The sequence below is a fragment of the Pyxicephalus adspersus genome, chromosome 3 (genome assembly GCF_032062135.1).
Source record: "Pyxicephalus adspersus chromosome 3, UCB_Pads_2.0, whole genome shotgun sequence".
NCBI classification, from domain to species: Eukaryota; Metazoa; Chordata; class Amphibia; order Anura; family Pyxicephalidae; genus Pyxicephalus; species Pyxicephalus adspersus.
The window spans coordinates 118386172-118406072 of record NC_092860.1 but is presented as its reverse complement, the minus strand read 5'-3'; the positions used below and the strand labels follow the sequence as shown (position 1 = coordinate 118406072).

The 19901-nt window shown below is 36.8% G+C and overlaps 1 protein-coding gene across 2 annotated transcripts in view; it reads right to left on the bottom strand.

Moving 5' to 3' along the window:
• Window positions 1-19901, bottom strand: part of SNX25 (sorting nexin 25) — a 77156-nt gene that overhangs the window by 2014 nt on the left and 55241 nt on the right. The window contains exons 7-18 of one of the 2 annotated variants that reach the window (XM_072406139.1): window positions 15016-15206; window positions 13442-13573; window positions 12818-13090; window positions 11937-12101; window positions 7287-7418; window positions 6152-6289; window positions 5171-5284; window positions 4417-4581; window positions 3597-3714; window positions 3009-3075; window positions 1957-2138; window positions 447-547 (exon numbers count right to left, since the gene is read on the bottom strand). In XM_072406139.1, coding sequence (XP_072262240.1) covers window positions 447-547; window positions 1957-2138; window positions 3009-3075; window positions 3597-3714; window positions 4417-4581; window positions 5171-5284; window positions 6152-6289; window positions 7287-7418; window positions 11937-12101; window positions 12818-13090; window positions 13442-13573; window positions 15016-15206 — 1778 coding nt within the window. The remainder of the gene's footprint in view (window positions 1-446; window positions 548-1956; window positions 2139-3008; window positions 3076-3596; window positions 3715-4416; window positions 4582-5170; window positions 5285-6151; window positions 6290-7286; window positions 7419-11936; window positions 12102-12817; window positions 13091-13441; window positions 13574-15015; window positions 15207-19901) is intronic. The other variant, XM_072406140.1, reaches the window with a different exon arrangement.

Sequence of the window (19901 nt, the reverse complement as noted above, 5' to 3'; positions counted from 1 at the left end):
GCTTTTCTGCTTTAGTATATAGCTAGGTTATAGAGCACTTCAACTGGGCTTTAAAACAAATTACAGCAGTAAACCCTTTTTAAATATTTCTGGAAACATAAGGAAACAGACCTTATATACTGCATTTTGGGGACAGACCAGTAAAAATACTGGGAAAATGGAGCTGAGGATCATGTAGATTTCATGTTTCAGCAAGTTTAGCTCACAGACTAGAGAGGCATGGATACAGACAGACTGGCATGCTAATCAGATTCAATAAAGTGTTCTCTCATGTTTACCCATAGCCAGAATGGCCTTTCTATTACCTAGTAATAGATTGCTGGTGGTGAGGAGACATTAAATATCAGGTTCCTCAGATAAGAGGAGAGGTATTACCAATCGTCCACTCATGAACTTTGCACAAACAAGGAAACTTACACACAATTAGGGAAATATGTTTCACTTACATAAAGTAGATGCTTATTAGCTCTATTTTCTTGAAGTGCATTAAATATTTTGATTATACCATAACGTGCATTCTGCTGTCCGACCAAGTTCTGAAGGGCATCTGAAAACAGGAAGACATGAGCTACTTTATTATATTGATGTGTATGCCAACATAACAGTATTGCTATAACTTTTAGGGGTACTTGTTGAAAAGAAATAGCACTTTTGTTCCAGCAGAGACCAAAGTGAAAAACATCTGACAAACCATTTTTGATGAAGATTATAACAGCTTTCAACAAACCAAAAAGCAGAAACTGGTTTTTAAAATCTACGTGTTATGTCAGAAATTTAAAGCTCACCATTTAATAAACATTGAGGAGCAATTGAAATGAACTACAATACAAGGCTGGCTATAAAAGGTCTGTATCAACACATTCAGCACCACAATATGCTAACGGTCTTTGTGTATTGCGCTACACAAGGCACATCTGAATATCCACACCACAATGGCTGAAAAATATTTGGGCGTTGCAATGGCTCAATAAAAGTCTGGACCTCAATCTGATCGAAATAGTGTGGCAAGACCTTAGGAAAGCTGCCCACAAACCTTTAGGATCTGAAGAAATGTAAAGAGGCGGCACACATGACTTCTCCTTATTGGCGTCATTTTTGTTAAATAATGACATGGTAGAATCTGTTGTGCAAATATTTTTAGAATCTGCTAAAGGCCAGACCACAGAAAGCCCTAAAAAGGGGGGGGGGGTGCACTTTTTTTCACGCAACTGTATACAGGTAGGTTAAGGACATTTGACATACAGACGACTCCTAGATATGAATGGGACTTCCCTGCTCGTTGATGTAAAAGACGGTGGCATGATGGGGGGGAGGGGAGAGGCGGTGCGCATTACTTGCAGAAGAAGTCTTTTGCAGTTCTGCAAACTCTTTAATGACCAAGAAACTCTGCAGTTTCTTTTTGCATATCAAAGCACAGCTTGCTCCAGAAGTTAATGCATGTCAAGGCTCCATTAAGTTTTTTGTTATTTTTGCTTTGTTTTTTTGCTTTGTTTGTGATTAAGTCACAGTCAGGGTTTTATACAATAACTGACACCACCCTGCCTAATATTATGTTGAGACAAACATCTGCCCCAATTGCATTTAATAAAAAAAAATGTACCTGTTCCAACTTACATACAAATTCAACTTAAGAACAAACCTACAGTCCTTATTTTGTATGTAACCTGGGGATTACCTGTATAACAAAATAGACTGAAATACAATGTCAGCCAACATGAGCTCTGCAGAACACAACGACTGGTGTTCACGATACACTGTGAGGTCATGCAGCTTCTATGATTGCACACTGTTAACAAGCCCTACCATGCACCTCCATAGCAGACCAGACCTGATGGAGAAGAAAGGGTTGGTAAAAGTCTGAGTGCATATTTACTCAAGACAATAATAGCAGCATTACAGTAAGGACACTGCTGTATATAAATGCACCATACAACCCCATCATAGCAGTTAGCTCACCAGGGATGTTTTCAAGTAATTTTTGCTGTGCTTTCTGCTTTGTTTCCTGACACTGCAGCTCTGTTCTTGAGGTTTTTGAAGGGGCTAATTTTCCATTTGGCCAAAATGCATCTCTGAATACATTGATATAGTAAACCAGCATCTGTTCACTAAAAATCCAATTTACGGTGTCCCGGATCTGTCTGAAAGAAAAAAAAAGTACAAGGGCAATAATGTACATCACAGAAAAGTACTGGCCTGCTTGGCTGCTTATTATTCCTAGGCTTTTCATCCAAAATGACAAGGTGATCTTAGGAAGACAGGGATAAATAATTGAATGTTGCAATGACACAACAGATTTTCAGCGGTCTATAGCCCAGCATGGATTTTTTTCTTCTTCAAAGAACATTACTATTAGAAGGGAAATATACAACAGATTCATAAGAATCTACTTTGTTTGCTCTATGATTCAGCTGCCTCCCTTTGTATCTGAATGACATATGTAACCTAATTTATAAATATTTTTTTTTATTGCTTTGTGGGTTAGCTTTAGTTCTTTGACAACAAACGGGTGATATCTGCAAAAGGATGCTATTCCCTCTCTTGAATACCCAGGTAGATGTTATCCTGAGAAGAACTTCACCCACACCTGGATTGGGTGCCAACAGCAGAGTCAGATGTGCTGACACAATGTTCCAAAGGGTTTCTATGAGATTCAAGTCTGGGCAATGTGAGGTGGGGGTCAGTCAATGACATCAATGTCTTTGTTATCCAAGAACTGCTCACACACTCAGGTCACACAAAGGCAGTTATTGTCTAACGCCAGGAGGAACTTCGGCCCTGTAGAAGGTTTGGCAATGGCTCTAAGGATTTTATCCTGGTATCTAAACAGCAGTCAGGGTGCAGTTGGCTAGCATGTGGGGGTCTGTGTGGCCATCTTCCAAGGATTTGCAACCTCAGGACTATCACTGACCCACTACCAAACCAGTCATGCTGGATGAAGTCCACTCTGATCTTTAAACATCACCAATAATATATATATTTAAAACTATAAAGATATAGCCATAGCTTACTTGTTTATGGTTCTTCCAAATGTAATTTGTACCAGTGCAATTAGCGTCTTTCTCACCCACTTGAACACTGTAATGAAACAGAAAATCTTGTTAAGAAAGATAACACTCCTTACTCTTGATACTTATGCTGCCATTTATTAATCAATACTATGGATAGTATGAACAATATTTCTCTCACTTAAGAAACTGGAAAATCTTTTGGGACAAACCGGTACCAAGGTCTCCAGATCTGACTGTGATGTAGAAGATTTAGTGCATTATCTTTGCTCTATACCCAGTCTATGGAATATTGTGCAGGTCATAAAAGGGTCCCAACAAGGACACAAAGTGCAAACACAGGTGTACAAATACAACCTTCAAAATACCCTTGTCACTCATGAATTAAAATTTTCAGATTTTTCCTGTAGATGTCAGTGTTGCAGTAGCCATCTTAATATAATTTAGCTAACAACAACAACAAAAAACTAGTGTTAAGAATGGCTGTATGACAGGTGCAACACCTATAAAGAATACAACATTGCACAATCATCATGGTATTCAGAAAATCAAATGCCTCTGTACTGTGTCAATACTGTGTTCAACACTTACTTCCTCGCAGCTCAAAAATCTCCACAATCAGCATGAAGCATGGCTCTGCCACGGCATCCTTCTTCCCATCCACATCATCTCCATAATCAGATAAGTCGCTGTCTTCCTCCGTTTCATCCTGTAAACACACCAAAACATTATGTGATGATATTAAACAAATAAGAAGTTCAGGCAAATATATTAAAATAAGCATTTGGTGCAATAAAACGAAGGAACAAAGATTTGTCCTGACAGCTGCTCATGGTGCAAAGTTAACTTTGACATGTATTTGAAAGATAAACCCTAAAATGAATTCAGAGTTTTTGTCCTCACGAGCATGAACAGTGCTCAGCATTGTCTAAGTGGTAAAATAATCTAGGCAATACAGCATGGTCACAGTGTAAAGTGATATTATATATATATATATATATATATATATATATTATATATATATGTATATATATATATAAATAAATATAAAGGATCACACATATTGATAACTGTTTATTAATGTTTACAGGTCAACGTTTTCTTCCACAAATGCTATTTCCAACAAAGGATTACATTTCTATGACCAGCAAGTGGCAGTAAAATTCTAGGCACAATATTAATACAGTAATAATTCCAGTTGGCTGATCACTACAATTAACTCTTGGAGAAAATATCATTGCTGAACCATGAAATGAAATGGCATAGTGACCAGAGTGGACTATTACCCTCCATCTCTGTTGTGATCATCTACTGTTTGTGACCCATATATTACTAGCATATATAGTACAGCCCTAAACACTACAGTATTCTCTAAACATATAATGAGTAAATCTTTATAGGGTGCGCTCACCTCTTGATGAGAAAAGAATTCCCCAGGAAGTCTTTCCAAAAATGAGGAAAGCGAGAAGGAAGATTTTTTGCCCTGGACATCGATAACTTTGAGGTGCTCGGGAGATGGGCTCAGGAAGGCATAGAGTACCTCACTCTGATATAATCTCTCATCAGAAAGCAGCTTCTGTAGAGAAAAAAAAAAGATCAAAATCTCTCCATAAGCATACTGTATTAGGACATCTCTAGATAAATAAAAAAAAAGTACTCTGGTCCATGCTGCTTACAAATAAAAAACGTTACTTATACAGTACGTTATCTAAAAGTCTACAAGTAAAGTAAAAATCATGGTTAGTGATAAAAAGTTTGCTATTGTTATCTGTTGAATGCATGTGAGTAGAGCCAGGACCACTTTTCCCTTTTGTAGCCTCACAACTCTATTAAATAAAGCATAATATTCTTCAGCTGCTAAATACAGTTGAGTTTACAAACGAGAACATCATTGTTGTAAATATATATTGCTAGGTAAATGGTATATTTTTAGCTTTTAAAAATTTGGGATGTATGTTGTTAGAGGGGTACATATAGGCACTGCGTATATACACAAAAACTAGATTACCATATATCACTAGGGCATTGGCATTTATTTTTTACATATTTATACATAAAAATGGAGTGGGCTACTACTGACCAAGTATATGGATCCAGTAAAACAGCAAAGTGGTAATGTATTTAGAATATGATTATATATATATTTATATATATATAGGACCTACCTCCAAGAAATTATTTAATTGTGCTTTTGACTTCTCTAGAAATTTCTGGTCTACAGATTTGAAGGGAAGCTTACTGAGAGAAGGCAATTGTACTTTCTTCAATAAAGGAAAACACTGAAAAGAAAAAAAAAAAGAAATGCATTATTTTCCAGATAAACTTGTAATCAGAAAACCAGTGAACTGATCAAGTTTACAATGCCACGAGTGCTCAATGGGAAATTCTTTCATTAGAAGTTACAGCCATGACTTGGGATATACATTACTTTTTTAATGAATTCTTAAGTATTGCATTACTACTGTAAAGCACGGTCAACACAATTTGGTGTATTTTAATTAGCCATTTCTAGATCCTTATTTAGCCACACAAACAGTACGATGTTCTAGTAGAATGATACATTTAATTATTTTTCCTAATTCTACAAGCAAATCTGAAGACTGAAAAAGGTGCAAGTCAATCCTCAGTTGTGAAATAATATTGGTAAGATATACATGCACACATGCATTAGTCACAAAGATGCAAGAAAAGGAATTTCCTTTCTTTTTTTTTTTTTTTTTATTGTTTATATGTTGATCAACAAAAATATCAGAACCACCAACAGGTGTGGTGCGTGTTAATTAACTTGTTACAATGCACATCAAGCGGCATATGTCTGTCAGAGAGTAAACAGTTCTTGAATGTGATGTGATATGTTGTAAACCCGAAAAATCAAAGCAGGTTTTGGTTGGGTGTTTCTGGAATGCAGTGGTTAGTAATTACGAAAAAATGCTCATAAGAAATAGGGCATTACAGCTTGCTGTGTGTATATGGCTGTGTGGCCACAGACCTATCAAGAATGCTCATGCCGAACAATTGCAGAAAATACCCACAACAGGAACATGAGCATAAGAACTGGACTATGAAGTAATAGAAAAACTTGGCTAGCGGAATAGCAGGAGAATTTTGGTGTGTAGGTATGTGTGTGTGTAAAGCACCATACTTACGTCACTAAGCTTTCGGTGCAGATTCTGGAATTCACTCAACCTCCTCAGTACAGTCCAGTTCTTGTTTGGGTCAGTGGACTCTGGCAAACTTACTAACACAAAATACAGTGGCATCTGCTCACCATTTTCCTCAGACACCTAAAACAACAAAATTATTTGTTACTTTGTATTTCATATGCTACCATAACAACCTCTTGCTGTAGATTTTTTTTTTTTTAACCGAGAATCTCTGAACATTACCCAAATTTAATGAAAACACGTTGGGGATGTATGACAGTTTCTTACAAGTAAATATTGTATTGTACAATAAGACTTTTTTTTTTACAAATCTGAAATTAGGAAAACATATTTACATTAGCTATTTTACTAATTAAGGGCAGAGGATGGAAGCCTCTGAAAGAACGATACACATAACACAAACTTTATTGTGCTTATTTTACCTCAAAATGTGCTATTAATTTTTGTCCATACTTGCATCCATGAATAACTGAGAACTGACTACACCAAATTTATGCAGTAAAATGAAGCATATTCAAAACACACACAAATTAAAAAAACATCCCCAGGCATTGCTGCCATAGAGTTTCTGCATGTCACATTAACTTGCACAATGAACACTGGTTGTAATACACAGACTCCAAAGCCAGTAACTTCAATAATGACAATCACTGGGTTAGAAAAACAACATACATACCGTATATACCTTATCCAACATTTTTGGGGCTAAGATGGAAGAATGGAAGATATATACATGTATATCTTCTCTAAACTTCCAAGCACAAAAAATACTCATGCTGTTTGCTTCTGGAAGCCACCAATGAAGTGTGTACAAGGAAACATCCTGTATGCTGCAATTGTTGCTGCATTGACCTGACAAGTCAACTGAATAGAGACAAATAGAGCTATTTGGGGAGTGACGCCATCATTTGTCACATGACTGCATTTGTATTTTGATACCATACTATAGCGTCTACTGCAGAAAATAGTATATGAAGAAAAGTTTGAATTGACATTGTAAAAATAATCACAATACCCAATATGTGCAGTATATACAAATCCACCCTCACTAAACAATTAACAAACCAGACATGTGGATTTTATTTGGTAAATTGTTTTTTTTCCCCAGATATCTCACCTCACTTATGTTAATAAGTGCCTGCCACATGCCCAGGTTCTCACACCACAAGTCTGTCCGGGAAATATGAAGGTCTAGGTCACTCTGCTCTTTTTCCATTAGAGCTATTTCATCCTTCAGCTTTGAAACAATCTATGATTAAGTAGTTACATAGTTAGTCACGCTGAAAAAAAAAAAGACACTAGGGAAATAAACATACTACAAACTAGCATTTTTCAACTGAAACCATTTAGTCATTACCTTTAAACACTATAGAATAAGGACTATATATTCTTTTTGCATAATCATAAAAGCAAATGCAAATTGGCAGAGGCAAGTAAGCATTTTACATATACCAGCAACACTTCAGGTCTCCCCCAAACCCTTTTCAAGCTGTAAACTGTTGCTGCTATGTGTAAACAGTAACCTTGTTTCCATCAACAGGACTGTTGTTGCTGAGTTAATGATAATGCAAGCATGGATTTTAGTATATAGTCATGATTGGCAGTACTTTGCACTCATGGCTGAATCTCTTTGTCTTGTGCACTGTAGCGTGAGCCATGGAAATGTGAAGTGTGGCTGGTTATTGGAAAAAATAATAGCTAATTTCACAAGATATCTGCTTACTGTATTCCAAAATCCAATAATCAGTTTATGCATTGTCAACTAAATAAATACTGCAAGTTTAAGAAAAGGTTTTATTTTGGAATACAACTGTAAACATTATTCATAGATCGAAAAAGGTGCTGGTGAATTATCACTGCTAACTCCAGGGAAATACTTACCTTTCCCTAGCTTTCTCTAGACCACCCTGGTGGAATGAATGCACTGTGTGAGTTTGGATTTAGTTACCTGGTAGATTCTTTTACAGGTCAGGGTTCTACCTGCTTAAAACAGGTAACACAATTCCTGGAACATTTGTGAAGAACAAGTCCACCACAAGTATAAGAGAAGAAAGAGAATCCCCATGTTCTGCAAGATTTTTAGAAAAGTAGTCATCAACTTTGTTTTCTTTAATCATCTTTCAGGACAACACTTTCAGTGTTTCACTTCCAAATCCTTGGGCCTGGTGGAAAATTTGGCCAACTTTGCTAAGTCAGACATAAATCTGGAGACTCTTGGTAGTTGCTCTACAAACCTGCTATGGTGACGTCTTCACAGGCTGGGAGGCCGGCAAGATCTCAGTAACTGAGCACTTATCACCTAGATCTCAGTAACTGAAAGATAACTTTGTTCCACAGAAAGAAAATTAAAATTTCAGCACTGTGTTGAAGAGGAGCCTAAATACTACAAACTGTGTTGTGTTGGCTCAACAGAAAGCACTGTACATTAATAGCAACAGACAGGGAAGAGAAGTAGGATGCTAGCGACACCAAAAGCAAAAAGATTTTGGAAAAATTTTAGGTGATATGAACGGATACTGGTATCTATTATAAAAGGTATATATGAATATTTATGAGAATAGAATAACTGTAACCATAACTGCCCACCTAAAACACCATGCAATAAGTTTCTATGGTATACAAAAGATGTTGCCAACAAATCCTATTGAAAAAACTTCCAGCTACCGAACACTATTCTAGGAGTTCTATTCTCTATTCTATGTCAAGACAGCCATCAAATGTTACAACTACACCAAAGCTGTGGTATAGTTAAAGATAACCATCAACTCCTACACAGAGCGCCATTCTGTTCTATGACTTTTATTGTGGTTGTTCACAGCAAGGATGGATCCATAAACTACATTGGGCAACCTCTCTACATGTCAGATTCTCGTCCGAGATGAGTTCGACTTTGAGTGTCTGACATATGTATATAGTCATAGGCTCCCAAGAATGACACTAAGAACCTGAAAAAAGATGAGTGGAAGATATACAACATATTCACTTTTCTTTATAGTGAATGGAAGTTATTTCCTCTAGAGCAGAGACAGATACCTGCTGTAATTGACACAATCTCGGAGACAAAAACATCGAAATGATGCTGTGATATCTAAATGGAAACATACCAGCCATGGAGGGACAGTCAGTCTGCTTCTTCAGGCAAAATCAATTTTTTCCTGCCAATATGCTTGTCAGGACAACCTGAGTTTAGGTTTATGTGTCTCCTCCCTACCTGTCTCAAGCTTCCAAGACCACTGGCCTGGTTAAAGAAAGGTTTAGACAGTAAGGGGTCCCCTGCCACTAGTACAAACGCAAAATAAAGCAGACAGTACAATCATCCAATTGTTCCAGTGAGCCTGTTGGAAAAAAAAAATGAAGGATGAGAGAGAGGGAGGAAGGGGGGGAGAGAGAGAGAGAGGAAGGGGGGAGAGAGGGAGAGAGAGGAAGGGAGAGAGAGAGGAAGGGAGAGAGAGAGAGAGAGAGAGGGAGAGGGAGGAAGGGAGAGATTGTGAAATATGTACTGTTACAGGTTGGCGAAGCCACACTCAAGTGCTGTCCTGGAACATGGTAAACATGGGAAAACATTTGACAACAAATTAACAATTTTATTACTATACACTAATATTCATGTTATTTGTATAGAAGTTATTAATATACATCTACTGCACCATGCAAACAGCAGCCAGTCAGTTTGAAATTCTTTGAGCCACACAAAAATGGCATATGACTAGCTGCAGAACTTGGCATTCCACTCATACAAATCTGTTCTCCTACAGCAGGCTGTACAGCAGGTTTTCAAGAGAAAACAAGCGCATATTTATTATGTCAATGGTTATCCTTTTGGGTTCGCGCTGATTTTAGAAGGGTGGCCATTATGTGGCTTGCCTTTATGATAAAAGGGTGCCCACTTATAATCCAAACAGAAGCCCCTACTTCATACCTTCAATACATTAAACAGAAGAGTCCTCATGTCCAATAACCTTTCATTAGCAACAGCCAAAGCAGATGACAAAGATGGTGATGGCTAGAAGGCTGATCATAAGACATTTCTGTTTTATTCACTCGCTTAAGCTACTTTATTTTGTATTTCACTTTCCTGCATTTTTTTTTTTTTTTTTTAATATCAATGCATTTCACCATGTTCTCAAAGTATTTTTTTAAACTCCCTAATAAATGTAATGACCCATTTAAGAAAAATGTTCTTTAAGGAACATTTGTACATCTATGTTTTCACAGGCTTGCCTTTCTATTACTGTTGTGATACATTTATTGTTCACATTTACAGGTTGAACTGACCTGCTAAACAAGCTAGGAAGGATGCTAAATAATACTTTATTAGGGCAGTTCTGCTATTTTTTACTTGTCTTTAGGAACAGAGGGTGCAAAGCTTCCTAGTTAATATTATTATTATTGTTGGGAATATGCGCATGAATTACACGTTTCAAATTTTTGCTTTTTTTTGCATTCTGTGCCCCATACACTAAATTTCATTTCACACATTAAAATAGGTCTGCAGAGTGCGTCTGTGAGAAAGCCAAAACCATGAAAAGCAAGGTGCTATTTCTTACATCTACCAAGAAAAAGAGATATAAATATATTACACACACACACACAATTTGATGATCATATGAGAACTTTCATTATGGCTGAAATTCTGCAGTAAAACTCAGTATTCATATTAATGCCTGAATAAGAAAATAATTGAAGCATGTGAATATCTTGATGTATTTGTTGCGATTGTGCTTTGAAATTACAAGACAGTTTTAGGAACATTTCTGTCTGTTCCAGGTCAGTGACTTCAAGTGTAAAACTACACGGGCAACTAGAATACTTGATTGGTCAATGACGGCAGGCCCTGTATCTTCTCTTACTACAGGTTTTTAAAGGATTTATAAACCCTAACAATAAAGTTCTTTCCTTTGGTCCCCTTAGGCCTAGTAAATATACTGGTGAAATTATTTTGTTATAGCTCACTGAAGAGAGGGAAAGTTGATCATTTCTTGTGCTGTCCACCATTTTAACACAACTCTGTAGTCCTATCATGCTTCTCTTGTGCAGATACAATGGGGTGTCTGAGCATTGCCCCCCTAGGATAGGAAGTACAGAACAGTTCTATTACTAAAAGAGCCTGTGTGTTGTTCCTTCAAATATATTTTGTCTACAAGGCTTCTTGGGATGTGCAGCAAAACACAAGATGATTGATAAAGATTCCTGGGGGAACACGGCCGTGTACATAAGTGGTCACACTGATTGTGATGGATTAAACTAACTTCCAGAAGGACACATCATACTTATAATAATTTAAGGTATGAAAGACAGTTAATAAATAACTATGGAAACATGGTTACCAAAAATATGCCTAATTAAGCTTTCATTAGCAGGCCTCAAGCCTGCTGTTTCCATGACACCAAGTAGTATTAACTCACTTTGCATTTTACCCACGTAATCATGGATATTTCTGCCCTGGCTGCAAACACAATGAGATCTCTGAAACTGCATGTTCAAATAGGCTTAGTTTATATAGTCATTAATATTTACATTTCTACACAGAAGGCACTAGAAGTCATTCTAATCTAATACAATTTATTTTCTGAGTGAGATTAAATCCTTCAGCTTTTCTGAAAATTGAGGCCTGGGAAAATATGAAGCCACTGTAGATCTTTTATTCTGAATATGAATAGCTGTAATACAAATCTTCTAATTTTAACCCCCCCCCCCCCCCAAAAAAAAAAAAAAAAAAAAAAGCAAATGCTTCCCTTGCCTTCTGAGAAGCTTAGTTTAGCATTACCTTTTTGTCAGGTTTAGGTGCATTGATGATAGAGTTGAGGGCTTGTTTCTTGTAGTCTAGTTTCTCTGTCAGCTGTCGCAGTTTGTTGACAGCATAGCTGGCCTGTTCAGTAATACCACTAGTGCATTCATCGAGGATCTCCTCCCCACTTTCACAGACCTGATTCTGCATCACAACAGAGAATTCAGTTATTTGCACAGATGGTGTACTATGCCAAATAAATTATTTCACAGTATTTCTACTCTTAAGTGTAGAAATTAAAGTGTATAAATGCACATTTCCTAAGAGAAATAGAGTGGGTTTTATAGGTTCTTTAACTGCACACCTTTTTAGCTTCAAATACAGTTTGAGATTATTCTCTTGTGCTGAGGATGACAAAAGTAAAAAAGGAAGAATATTCTTATTGTAGACAACACTACTTAAAATACACCAGATGTTTGAATCGGTGATTAATCCTATAGAAAACAAGGTTTGGAATGGCATTTTTTTTCATAGGGTGGTATCACCCATCAGGTGATAAGTAATAGATATATGAACTCATTATCGGATAGCGTTTATGTTGACTGGGAAACGTCCAACGTTTTCTAGTAGTCATAAAATTGAGTAGTCACAAAATGAAATAGAAGCTCTTCCATAAACAGGAAAGAAAATACTGCATAAATAATGAAAGAATTATTGCTTTGAAAAAGCAGCTTCTGCAAACAGGTGCATGGTAAACACCTCCAGCTCTCAAAGATTCTTCACTGCCCCAAAAGGCAGCCCTTAATAGACGGATTGTTGTGCTAGGCCATTAAAATGGGAGCCTCTGCTGCTAATTAGGGGTCCAGTTGTTTTCCACACATTGCACAATTAGATGGAAAACCTACATACATGGTACTCACCGTTTCGTCCTTGTCATCAGAGACACACAAGCAGGAGGATGTGTCTTCTTGTCGAATCAGCTGCTCATATAGATCACTCACAATGAATGAGGGATAGAACCTGTCCTTCAATGTCTCATATACATCAGCTTGGACTTTGTTGAACACCTCGATTCCTTTGTTGCCCACAAGACTCTGCTGGATTTCTTTGTAAAGTGGCTTTTCTACTTGTATTTCTTTGCTTTCAACAAAAAAATTCTGGTAGATTTCACCAACTAATTGAGGTATTTCAGACTGAGAATAAAAGAGCTGTGTTAGGTGTGTTGATAATAAAATGTAACCAACCAATGGCATGTATGCATTCAAGGGGTATTGGTTACTATTATTGGTCTAAATGAGGAAAAGAAAAATGGGTACATTGTCCTTGTTTTATTGCAGAATCTCTTTGTATTGCAAAAGGAAACATTTGTAAAGGAGTTGTTTGAAAAAGCACTTACAATTAAAATGTAACAAATAGTAACCATAACAAAAGAAGTCCCATCATGATATATAAGTAACACATCAAGGAAAAAGTGTTCCCAAAGCATGAATGAATAACACATACATACATCTAGATAGACAACTATAGTAAAATGCTTATTTCACCTTATTTGCATTCTTCAAGTACTCCACAGACTCCCAAAAACTGATAAGAGCTCTTTTATCAATCCTTTCCAAATATGTTCTAAAATGTTCTCTAAATGATGAGTTTGCCATAATGTCATCAAACTGAATAATCTGAAAGTTATAAAAAAAATGGATTAGACAGTAGTCCATCTGGCAATACAATAGCTAATTGTGCAGCTGCTAAAGAGTGGTATACCAGGCTACAGATCCAGGTCTTATTGGTTCACCAAGTCATCTTAGGGCTTTTTAAACCAGAACAAACCAGCTGTGAAATATGAAAATATTAATAATATTTAATTTAAGCTTTAAAGAGACCCTGTTACATTGACCTGAATGGGAACAGCGTCGTGGTCTCTATATTGTAGGCGTCAATGCACTCAATGCTGAAATCCCACAGCATTATACCAAGCCAGCCACTGGTCTTCTCTAACAGAGATATAATTTTGTGTAGACAACCTTTTAACGTCAACATGTAGAATAACAGACAAGCTGCTTTTAAGCTTTTAGGAATCTTGTTCGTTCTGTCGACCCAACTGTACACTACTGCATATTCACACACACATAGCAATTGCTATACATGGAAAGCATCTTCATCTATAAAGGGAACCACAAGGGTGAAACAAGGTTTCCCACCTTGAAATTACAAAGCAATTTTGTTACAAGTAGCCACTGTCATACTTGTTGGCCTTTCCACTTGTTCATTTCCTATAACTGAATGTGCAGTTTTTGACATTTTTAGTAGTTTCTAGAACTTTACTATTCTCTTTTCTAATAATAAAACTATTTACTGTAGTTTCACAATGTGCCCTTTTACAGACAAAATATATGACTGCGGTTATATTCTCTAGGGTGAAGTGTGCACAGCTTGTCATTTCATAACACTTATCTTAACATCCACTTTATTCATCTAGAACAGAACATCCTTCTACAAAAAATGACATGTAGATTAATAAAATCATTTACTTTCATTGTCATTTCATTTATGTTTCAGGGTACAGTACAAAAAACTGTACTGATAATTACAGGGCACAAGTGACTGCAACTTACAAGGTACTTGTGAGACATTGCGATTTTTTGAGTGCTGAATAATTACAAAAGTTTTTAGGTTTTCTGGGGTCAGACCGGTCACTAGTACTTTCCACATATCAGATAACTAAGGTTCAAGTTTAAAAAAAAAATGAATAAAAATCATAATCACCAACATTGAGCTACTCATTAGCTCTCTTTTTGTCTTTTTTATATTCAATTAAAATAGTTTTGTTATTGTTAAATGTGCAAAAAAATGTTGATCTTGACAGAAACTTTGTGAGCTCCAAACTTCCTATGAACTGATGTGTTCTGTCCTAGAATGACAATGTACCATAAATACAAAAAAATGATTGAGCATTGCCACCCTTGGACAGAAGTGTATCAATTGCAGGAGAGGGGCAAAAAAAAAAAAAATGAAAATGAAAATGCAGCCTCCACATCAAAAAGTTGTCAAACTGCAATAATAAAACCAATACCTTTCTTGGATTTTGATATAGTACGTTTTGCGTAGTATACGGTAGTACCTTCTGGCTCTGGAGGGAATCTGAATCATCTGAGGTTCCATCATCCTGCTGGTCATATGCTGGACCCCCAAGAAATTTGATCCTTTTCTCGCACTGCTTCTTGGCAACAGTCAGCTGGTTGATGTACCTTTTCATATTTCGAGCTCGCAGGAGGTCTCCTTTCATTGCTGCAGTTTCTTTTCCTTTAGAATCTGGGCAAGACAAAATATATATTAAGGAATTGTGATGAGATCGAAAGTGGGTTGAACAAATAGCTAAAGTCAATGCTCAGAGCCCCAGTAACATGACTGAGTACATAAGGATCACACAGGCCTAATATTAGATGGCCGTGAACATTGCATGAAAAACAGTAAACATGTCTGTTTTCTCAACTTTTGTATAAAAAAAAAAAAAAAAAGTGGCATCAAATCAAAATTAATAACATTTTTTAAACAAATAAAATACAATTTCTCCTTTTCAGCATTTGATATGCTGGTATGCATTTTCACTTAAATATATAATTGAAAGGTCTTGTAATCATATTTCACCACATTCTGTTATGTATATTATTATTATTATTATTAAACAGGATTTATATAGCGCCAACATATTACGCAGCGCTGTACATTAAATAGGGATTGCAAATGACAGACTAATACAGACAGTGATACAGGAGGAGAGGACCCTGCCCCGAAGAGCTTACAATCTAGTAGGTGGGGAAATTTCATGTATATTTTACAATTAGGAAACCTAACTGATTGAGAAATGGGTTTCTACCATCCAGAAACCATAAACTACCATTTATATTTACCAAGAAGATAACTATGCCATTAGTTCATTTTTTTTAATCATTTTAATCATTTTTAGGTGCAGTAAATACATTAGGGAAACTAGCTACCGTATTTATTCGAGTATAACGCGCACTCGTGTATAACGCGCACCCCTAATTTTCGATTAAACATCGGTATAAAATTTTGTCTAACGGGTACCAGTATATCAATTAAAATATGAAGAACACGGTACGCAAAACACTGAATTAACGGGATACAAAAGCAATGCTTACCGTAATGTGTGGGCGAGGAAATGAAGCGGCAAACCCAATTCGGGGGTGGCAGGGCTGGGGTGGCAGTGGCGGCCGGTCCATTGAGGGCGTACGCGAATTGTGAGTTTGCACTGCGCCTTTTCCGGGCTGCAGCCGCTCACTGTACACGAGGGCGAAGGAAAAAAAAACGTCACCGCGTCGCGTACAGTGAGCGGCTGCAGCCCGGAAAAGGCGCAGTGCAAACTCACAATTCGTGTACGCCCTCAATGGACCGGCCGCCACTGCCACCCCAGCCCTCGTTTATAACGCGCACCCAAACTTTGATTTCTTTTTTTGGTATAAAATTTTGCGCGTTATACTCGAATAAATACGGTAGATTTACTTGAAGCGATATGTTTTTGGTTTAAGCAAGTTTAAATGTGTGGGGTGAAAAAAGCATTCTTTAATTCTCAGGCAAAGTGTGTCACGATAACAGTGTTCAGAGAGATAATTATGTTTTATGTGTTGACCCAGACATTAGTCATTACTGGGAGTGACTGCGGTAAATAGCCTCCAACATAAAAATAAGATGCTGTTCTGAAGATCTTTAGCACTACCTTGTATGTCTTTGGTTATTAGGAATTAGAGACTAAATATGCATACACTGGCTTTGAAGGATGACTATCTCCTCCTGTCACACATCAGATTTTACTTTTCAGTCTGCCATCTTCCTTTCACACATCTAAGTATCTTTTCATGCCTTCACTGAGTAAATGTTCACAACTAAGCAGGGATCAAACATTTTGCTTTTCTGAAACCAATCTTTTGATGTTTAGCTAACAGACCGATTACAAGACGCAAACGGACAGTAGAATGTAATACGCTTTTGATTTATGCTTTAATTAATGTGACATCAATACAGACTGACATCTATACGGTTATATTAGATCCTACTATCCAGACAACACTGATACAGTATATTGTATAATATTATGTACAATGGATATAATACAGGAGCGGAAGAACGTCAGAGCGGCACCCAGCTGCGCTCTCTCCCCCTTCACTTCAATTATGAAGGTTCGTCGTCCATCGTCCATGGAACCGCCAGGACAGTCGATCGGGACGACGAGCGCTGTACACACGTAAGATTCTCGTCCGATAACGGCTCGGAGTCGATTATCAGACGAGAACAATTGTGAACAATTACGTGTGTACCCAGCCTTAATAAGGTTTGCCTTTAAGCATTGTTGTTACTGTGCCAGATATAAAAAATGGTGCATAAATTAATCACAACTACACAGCAAGACTAATCAGCTCCTGCAACATCCTGGATACATGTGCCACATTCACTTGGTTTCATTTTATTGATTTCTTCTACTTAAGCAAACTATTACAAAATGTAATATAAACCTAAATATGACAGCATAAGAGTTAAATTCTGCTTGTAAAAAATAATTTTGCATTCTTAAAGTGCATATAAATCCATGGGTTAAAGATCCGTAATATATGTACGTGTGTGTGGTCACCTTTATTTGTCCGGGTGACCACCCAAAACAATACTGCAAGGAAGCAGAAAATCTAGACTCTTTGGTTCTCACTAAAACAGGAATGGGAGTAAATATTTTCATGGTTATAATAGCCCAAGACGTTTAAGGCATTTCCCTCACTTTGGAGAGATTTTTATCTCACTTCCAGTTCTATCTATTGGGCAGTAAAATGTAGCTATAAAAAAGGCAGTTTCTATTGTTTACCTAAATGTTGTTGAACCTATTGTTGAACCTAAATGTTTTTTTTTTTGGATTATGACCTGATTAGAATCCAGCAGATACTGAGACTACAGAGGCAGAGAAACAATTGCAGCCAGTTAGTCCAAGCTTGAACCAACATGCATAAAATATAAAGTGCATCTCTAGCTGAAACAACTATTTTTTTCCAGGTTTAGACAGAGAGGAGACTTTTTTTTACCCCTGCCAAGTTCTTTATGCCATGTCTAATTTGCCCACCATTCTTGTTGACAGAAATTTTGTCCAGACAGAAAGTAAACCTCTGCTTCCCTAACAGGTCACAGACAGCATAAAAAAGAAAAACTGCGGCTATAATCCAAATATTTTACTCATTGTGATACCGTGTTTTCATGGAAGGTGACCTCTAATACGGTATTTAGCTTAATCATTTGCCTAATTTGAATTGCCAGGTTTATTCAACAAATTCAGCTCTTGTACTAGCAGACCCTTTCTGATGCAAAGCAAAGGTATTTCTTTTTTTATATAAAATAATATTCAAGGCCAAAATGTAAGGTACTAGTTTATTAGGGCTGGTTGGAGTAGAATTATTTTTTTTATATACATATTTAAATTTTTTCTCATTATAAGATCTCTAACTGCAACATGAGACTTAGTAAATGTTTACAGTTTTACTAAATGATGATCAGTGAAATTGTTTAGAGTACAGTAGTGATCAATGAATTTTAGTGCTACAGCACAATAAAATCCACAGGCTCAATCACATCGCTAAGGCTTAAGTCAAGTCTTAGACCATGTATATTAGTTAAGGAAGTATATAATATAATGTATAATAGTGGGTAAGAGACAGCAAATAAATAAAGTGATCCTGTGTTCTCACAGTGCATACTAAAGTATTTACATTAGTAAAAGTACTTTAAAACAAGGCCTCATACATATATGTTTCTGTAAGCACTGGGGAGAACCCTGCCAACTTTTGCCAAAACCCCAACCTTTTCTCTTTCCTAATTTTCATACGTTGGGTTGGCCTAACCACGATAATATATAACATTTGAGGATTCTGCTATTTTTCTAGTACAACAGTATTTTGGCAGGGTGCCAGACCTCAAATGTAAAAACGTACAGATTTTTCTTAATTATCAAAAAACAAAGCTGAAACCCAATTCTAAAGTGTTGTGATCTCTGAAGATCTTAGACAATGAAAAACTTTGGAGCAAGAAGGTCAGTAAAGCTTGTTTTAAAGCACTACTTCCTAATAACAATAAATATATTAATAAATATTTCCTTTTGTACAGTACAGGAAGAATGGTGCAGTTGAGGTTTCCAAGCCAGTGCACAAGGAAAAAAATTGTCATGTTATTGCCACAGAAGTTGTGTTTGAATGTGGTAAAGAGTCTGTGTGTACATCTTAATATTACACTTACTAACATACTATACTGTATTGATTACCTTCTTAGTAAGTCATTAGAGAGACTTGCTTTAGGCAGAGATGTTCAATTGACTTGCTCTTCACACTAATGAAGACACTCTCAATGTCTGTTGCAGTAAAGCGTTACTATGCCATTTCATTAGAAGTGACATCTGCTTGCCTGGGTACTGATGTACCATTTGGAATCTAAATAGTGGATAGACAAATGCACATTTTTTTTGCATATTTATCTGTGGTAGATTTGCATATTTATCTGTGAAAAACACAGACATACCTGGCAGTAAGTTTAGAAGGTCGCTATGGGAAGAAGGAAAAAAAAGAATCATGAGTGTGTTGCAAATCAGAATTTACACCTGGAAACTCACTGTCCACTTGTGTGTTTGTGTATATATATATAGAAATTTTTTTCAGCCGGGTGGTAGGAAGCTGTAGCCGGGTGGTAAAAAAGGGGGTGTGGCAAAACACGGCAAATTTAGTGCTCCCAGTTGTTTATGCCATGGGTATCCAGTAACCTCTTATTTTTTCAGTGTTCTACCTTCTCCCAACACTTGATTCTCTTACAAAATTAGCCCAGCAGGCCCATGCTGGCTCAGCTTCCACCTTTTCTCTGATGCTCACTTGTACGTCCAATGCTGCCTTGCATGAGATTGAACACTTTTTTTTACAATATAAGAAATCCTCTGAAGATGCATGCACACAAGGAGCAGTGCAGAGC